Source organism: Oxyura jamaicensis, unplaced genomic scaffold (assembly GCF_011077185.1).
Source record: "Oxyura jamaicensis isolate SHBP4307 breed ruddy duck unplaced genomic scaffold, BPBGC_Ojam_1.0 oxyUn_random_OJ142, whole genome shotgun sequence".
Lineage (NCBI taxonomy): Eukaryota > Metazoa > Chordata > Aves > Anseriformes > Anatidae > Oxyura > Oxyura jamaicensis.
The window spans coordinates 60866-67866 of NW_023305679.1; the positions used below are offsets into that span (position 1 = coordinate 60866).

General features: G+C 49.3%; 1 protein-coding gene across 1 annotated transcript; it reads right to left on the reverse strand.

Moving 5' to 3' along the window:
• Positions 1-5706: 5706 nt before the first annotated feature.
• LOC118158788 (olfactory receptor 14C36-like) lies at positions 5707-6727 on the reverse strand. Its single transcript, XM_035313468.1, has one exon. It carries the CDS (start codon positions 6725-6727, stop codon positions 5795-5797), a length of 933 nt encoding a protein of 310 aa, XP_035169359.1. The 3' UTR covers positions 5707-5794.
• Between the last annotated feature and the right edge of the window lie 274 nt (positions 6728-7001).

Genomic DNA, 7001 nt, shown 5'->3' on the forward strand with positions numbered 1-7001 from the left:
TCCACAGCCTTTTCCTCATGCACTAAGCATGTCACTTTGTCACAGAAGGAGATCAGGTTCATAAAGCAGGACTTGCCTTTCATAAACCCATGTTGACTAGGCCTGATCGCCTGCTTGCCCTGCAAGTGCCGCATGATGACACCCAAGATAATCTGCTCCATGAGCTTCCCTGGCACTGATGTTAAACTAACAGGCCTATAGTTCCCTGGGTCTACCCTCCAGCCCTTCTTGTAAATGGGCGTCACGTTTGTGACACAGCACCACAGGGGCTGCTCTGCAGAGAGTAACTCTGTTCCTGCCAGAGCTAGTACATGGCCCCATGCTGGACAAGAAGGCTCACTGTGAGCTCTGGAAAAAGCCAGGAAGGTGTTAATAAGCACCAGGATGACTGAGGATACTCTTCCTACGTATCTGGTAAGCCCCATAGGGGAAGAGATCTTGGAGAGGGGTCGTCATGTCAGAGGTGTCAGCTTTTGCCTGAAGTCATTATTCAGGACTGCTTTCAGTTCTCTACAAAGAAGTGGCCACTGCCTCCACAATGCTTGGGGCAAACTGAAGCATGCATGAGGGTCTGTGAAAAGTTACCCTGGATCCATAGGAGCCATTCTAGATCCAAAAGTTGGAGGCAGGTTTTAAGATGGTGAAGAGCTGCTGGGCAGACTGTGTGGGGTGCTTCTACAGGCATTTGCATCATTTTCCAACCTCCCATAGGTGCTGCATCTGTCTCAGGAAAAGAGTACCCAACAGATGTGAGACAGATCTCTGAGATCATGAAAGCCATCAGAAAATTGCCCCAATGAAGATGACTAATATGGGGATATCAAGAGAACCCTGGACAACGGAGATGTGAGACTTCAGGGGGGAATAGGAGCTTGGCTAGCAGAAATTAATGATTTCAAGGAGGTTAGAAGGTTCAGACAATGTTGAATCTGCTACAATGCTGACTTAAAACAGTCATGTAAATCCCTTCCCCTATTTTAACCTGTGATATTAATCCTTAAACCTAAATACTACTTCACACCCTGTCAGGAATACACTACTCTAATGCCTGACCTCAAAGTATCTTTTGAAGCCAAAATGCAGCCCATAGCCTCTTTCCCTTACATTTACTCTCTTGCTCAGCCTGATCCCTGCCCTTAACACTAGCATTAAAATGCTCTATTTAACCCTAGACTTCTTAGCAGACCTAAACAAAATCCTAAATTGCAAAGTTTGCCCATAACCTAACCACAGGCCTCACACACCAGGCAGAACACCAAACCCTTCCACTAAAATTTTGCCTAAAATCTAACCCAGAAAGGTAAGCCCTAATACCTAATGTCATACATGAACACCTAACACCCAAAGCCTCTGTTCCTGTGCATTAACCTCCTCACTTTCAGCCTCTCACCTGACCCTTAACTTCAGGCACTTGACCCCTTCCGGCAGGGCAGGAATCTTCAGGTAGCTGTGCAGTCACATGGCATTCAAAGGTGAGTATGAGGGGCCATGGATCTGATCAGTTTGTAGGCCACAAGGAGGAGATGGGTGGGAATGCTCTGATGAGCTCAGCTCTGCCTCAGGAGCTCCTGCACCAGCAGGAGGAATGTGACTGTGGAAGGAAATGTGAGGTCACTTCTCCCTCTGCCATTGATAGGGCAGCACCAGGAATGTGTCACAGAAAGGGACTGTGAGGTCACTTGTGTATGTAGGTGTCAGGTCACCCTTGACTTAGACCTGGGATCTGTATTTTTTGGCTGACATCTGCCAGTGGCCCTGGTAGGTCAGAAGAAGGCACCTGGTTGGCATGAGGACTGTGGGATCCCCTCTGCCTACATACCCAGGAGGACCCACACAGAAAGAAGGCCCCCACATGGCTTGTCCTGTGCCTTCTGCTTGAGTCCATGACTGGACAGCAGGAGGCACAAGGCTTGGGTGTGTCTAGCCAAGAAGCTGCAAGGCCAGCAGCAGGTGCATGGCTTGGAAGGAAAATGCTGGTGAGTTCTGTCTGGTTGGCTGACAGACCGGAAGAAGGCTGATGGGTTGGGATCCCTACTTAAGGAATGGTTTCCACCCTGAGGGAGTTTTCTTTTGTAGCAGGAAAGAGCAGGAGAGAAAAAACTGCCACAAAGTGTACATTGGAAAGTTGGCAGTGGTCATGACGAGGAAGAAATGTCCCTCAGCAGGGTAGTGCTGTGGTGCCAGAGGTCACCTAAATAGTGTTTGTGATTAGATCATTGTTTTGTGTTTCATGGAGCAGCTGGCGAGGGTTGATGAGACATTGGTGAAATGATGGAAATGCTGGGATGAGAGCAAAGTGGTGAACAGAGATCGGTGTTGTAGACTTCAAGAAAGCTCAGAAGTCTAGCTCAATAGCTCAAAATGTGGGACAGCATAGCAAAGCCTGCAGAGAAAACACCAGCTCCCACCTGCTTTCCTTAGAGACCTGGCTGTACACAGGCACAGAAGTGTTTTTCCTCTTTCAAAACAAAGAATAGGAAAACATGCTGTAATTTTCCAAAAGACATGGCAAGCTCCTTATCTTGTATGCCTCCTGTGTTTAGCTTCCCAGAAGGATGAAAGTACAAGAAGAATTTTATACTGATGGATAGGAAATTTTGAATAATAGTTCAAGTATTGGTCCATATCATATTGATTCAATGATAAATGAAAAGGAGCTTGCAAAGGAAACAATTAGACAGGCTGCTGATAGATGGGCAGGCTTGAACTTCCTGAATCTCAAAGCAGCAGCTGGGTTGGTGAGAGCAATCTGAATGATGAAAAAGAAAGGAAAGGACAAACCAGGAGAGCAATGGGAAGTTCATAGGTCCAGACAAGCAGCTCGAAAGGGGATGTTCAGCAGGGTCTGTTTAATCAAAACTTGTGGATCTACCTGGAAGATGAGGGAGATAAACACCATGACAGACAAAGCGATGACAAAGCAAGTATAGGTGAACTTCAGAATTATTACTTTTTCTGTTATAGATTCCAAAAATTCACATTTTTTTTTTGTGATAGAAACTACATTGTGTGACATTTTACAGAAGTGTTTGAAGAGTTTCTGAGGAAATGAGTAGATGTTTTATTACTAAAGTACTAAAGAAAATACTGGTTATTGAGGCAGGGCTTTGCTGTCTGACCATAACCAGCCAGTGCCACCTCCAGAGGCCCTGGTGCATCTAAAGTAATTCCCTAGTTTTGAAGTAATCAGAAAGGACCTGCAGGAGACCAGAGCCCTTTGGGAGGATTCAAGGTGGAGCCAGGTAGAACTCCCAGAGTACATCAACTGCAATCATTTGTCTTTGTCCCTGCAACTGCAGCTCAACAATCACATAAGAACCCTTCAAAGAAAAGCTCCTACTTCACTGGCTTCTTGGGAATGAGCTAAAGTTGAAATGGCCGTTGGGAACTAAAGATACTCTCCCTTATTCCTAGTAGACACCTGAACATAAACTTAACTTCCTGGGTCATCAGTGGCAAACTCAAGCTGAGAGAATCAAGAGCAGGTGAAATCAAATGGCTGAGGCAGAACCTTAAAGCTGTCTTGTCCAACCATGGTTCTGTCACACCATGGAGAAGGGGAGAGGGAGCTGACAGCCAAGGGATGCATTTGGGTCTAGAAGGTGGGGCCCAGCAGAGACAAGGAGTCAAGGCAGTGGGGTGGGGGAGGTGAGGGGAGGGCAGGAAGCTCATGTCAAGAACACACCTGCCAGCAGAGACAAGGCCGGGGCCAAGGCCAAGAGGAGAGGCAGTCCCAGGGCAGGGGGCTGTAGGGGCCATGCTGAGCTCCCTGCCCCTGCAGCAGCCACAGTGGCCCACAGCAGATGTGCTGGTTGGCTCACACTGGGAGGTGCTGGCATGAATCAGAGAGCAGCAAGGAGGGCTCTGGAGAGGGCCGGGACGAGGCGGGTAGCAGAGCCCCATGCAGGGGCTGGCTGGGGGTCCCCTCTGCTGCAGCCACTGCATGCAGCATGGCAGGAGGACGGCAGGCAGGGCTTGTGGCCACAGGGCAGAGCCTGGCCCTGAATACTCCATGAGCACCTTGCAGGTTCTGGCAGGCTGCGGTGAGGGGATGAATGCCCTGAGGCCCCTTCCTTCTCTGCCCAGGCCAACAAGGGCCCAGAGTGGCCTCCTCTCCCCTGCCCCTGCAGCTTTGGGCTCCCTTCACACAGCCCTGACTCTGCAGCACCAAGCCCTGCTGGGAGCCCTCCCCTGCATGCTCCCACTGCTCCCTGATGCTTCTCTTACCTTCTGCTGGGCACTGCCCAGCCTAGCCCAGCCCCTGTCCACCTCTCCCCACCTCCCTGCCCTCTCCCCAGCCCATCCGAGCCCAGCAGCCCAGGCTGGGCTAGCCCTGGGCAGTGCCCACTGCAGGCTGCTGCAGGGATCTGGGCACAGCCACCAAAGCCCCAGGCCCCCGCAAGGTACCGCAGCTACTGGGACAAAGGCAGCTCTGGGCCTCCCCAGCAGCCCCCAGGTTGGGGCCAGGAAATGGAGGCTCAGGAAATTGAGGTCCATGAAGCTGCAGGAGCCCTGGTCTCTTGCCTGGGAGATCCCCAGCACAGAGTGCCTTTGCCCTGCAGGGCCAGTCCCGCTCCCCAGGCCAGCACAAGAGGTCTGGCCCAGGCACAGAGCAGCTCCAGACTCCTCTTCAGGATGCCATTTTCCATCAGCCCCACAACCAGTGGGACAGTCCTAGGCCAGTGAAAGGCCAGTTACTATTTGCTGGGACATGTGCTACCAAGAAGGAGGCTCCCAATCCAGCCCTTTGTCCTTCATTGATCACTATGGGACTGTGATGCCTTGTGAAGCACAGAAAAACAAGAGGCCTGTGCAGGGAGGATCTCCTTGGGCATATTTCTGACACCAGCTTTGGAAGAGGCATGCAGAGATGTGGTGGAGATGCCACTGTAGGGACAACAGGACTGTCACCAAGGTACACGAGATCTGAGGACTAAGAGAAATGCAACATCACGAGAGAACAATGCGGAAAAAAAGAAAGAAGCACTGAAAAGGCCACGTCCTGCTGCTGGCCATGGCCATGGCTCCAGGGAAGCAGCAGCACCAACCCAAAGGCAGCAGAGATGCAGAGCCCAGAGGGCAGTGAGGGGAAGCCCCGAGAGCCTCCGGGGCTGCTCCTCCATGTGGCAGAGAGGCTCTTGGTCCCGAGCCCCTCGTGCATGCTGGGGCTGCTCCCCCAGCTCCAAAGGAGATGGGATGAAATGGCAGTTGAAACAAATGAAGTTCTGCTGGATTCTTTATTGTCTTTATCTACATGGAAATTCTAGTTCTATAGGTAAATCTTTAAAAGTAGGAAGCTAAGAATAATATTATTTATATCAGAAACAATAGTTAGTGAAAATAATAATACAGACAAATGTAAAAAAAGTCAAATTTTTCTGAGAAAGATAGGTGTTTCTGATTATAGGCATATTGTTATAGGCAAAGAAGCTGAAGAATATGTATTCAACCAGTGTCCTCACTGCATCCCTTAGTTCCTGGTTCCTCATGCTGTAGATGAGGGGGTTCACTGCTAGAGGCACTGGTGATAGGAAGAGATTGCAGATGAGACCAATTAATTTATTCCGGTTTCTTTATTGTCTTTATTTAAACAAGAATAGTGATTCTAAAGGATTTGAAATTATTAAATTAAAAATAATAATATTAATAAAATAATAATTAAGAGGCTTAGAATAGTGTTAAATCAAAGCCACAAATTATAGGAAATAATAATAAAGAAAATTACTTACAAGTCTTTGCACTAGGCGTATTTTTCAGAAATCCTGTGTGTCCTGTCAGTATTATATGCACATTATCAATGCTGAAGAATGATGTATTCAAATAGTTTCCTCACTGCACGCTTGAGCTCCTGGTTCCTCATGCTATAGATGAGGGGGTTCACTGCTGGAGGCACCACTGAGTACAGAAATGACACCACCAGATCCAGGGATGGGGACGATATGGAGGGAGGCTTCAGGTAGGCAAATATGCCAGTGCTAAGAAACAGGGAGATGACAGCCAGATGAGGGAGGCACGTGGAAAAGGCTTTGTGCCGGCCCTGCTCAGAGGATATCCTCAGCACTGCCCTGAAAATCTGTACATAGGATATCAAAATGAAAACAAAACAACCACATACTAAAGAAACACTAAACACAAGCGCCCCAACTTCTCTGAGGTAGGCATCTGAGCAGGAGAGCTTGAGGATGTGGGGGATTTCACAGAAGAACTGGTCCACTGCATTGCCTTGACAGAGGGGCAGGGAAAATGTAGTGGCAGTGTGCAGGACAGCATTGAGAAAGCCACTGCCCCAGGCAGCTGCTGCCATCTTGGCACAAGCTCTGCTGCCCAGGAGGTTCTCGTAGTACAGGGGCTTGCAGATGGCAACATAGCGGTCATAGGCCATGACAGTGAGAAGGGAATACTCTGCATCAAAAAATAAGACTAAAAAAAGGATTTGAGCAGCACACCCTTGATAGGAGATGGCCCTGGTGTTCCAGAGGGCATTGGCCATGGCTTTGGGCAGAGTGGTGGAGATGGATCCAAGGTCGAGGAGGGCGAGGTTGAGAAGGAAGAAGTACATGGGGGTGTGGAGGTGGTGGTCACAGGCTATGGCTGTGAGGATGAGGCCATTGCCCAGGAGGGCAGCCAGGTAGATGCCCAGGAAGAGCGCGAAGTGCAGGAGCTGCAAATCCTGGGTGTCTGTGAATGCCAGCAGGAGGAACTCAGTCACAGAGCTGCTGTTGGCCATTTGCTGGTTCTGGACATGGGGTACTGCCCAAGGAGGAAGAAGGCAGGCAGGAAGTAAAACAAAATTATCTGGCAAGGACTAATTCTGTTTCGGCCTATCTAGCAGACATTTGGTAGGTCCCTTTCCTGAGTTTTGACTGATGCTGCCTGAAGTTTTCCCTGGGAGCAGGGGTCCCTGCTCTGAGTAATGCAGGATTAGTCCATTCTTACCGGAAGAGGTGAAGAGAAACACTGGGTAATCCTAGATTCAATTCAGTCCTGATCTCAGGTGATTA

Bases quoted from the DNA above. Each gene is read 5' to 3' on its own strand.
- LOC118158788 (XM_035313468.1), bottom strand. From the start codon at position 6,727: ATGGCCAACAGCAGCTCTGTGACTGAGTTCCTCCTGCTGGCATTCACA.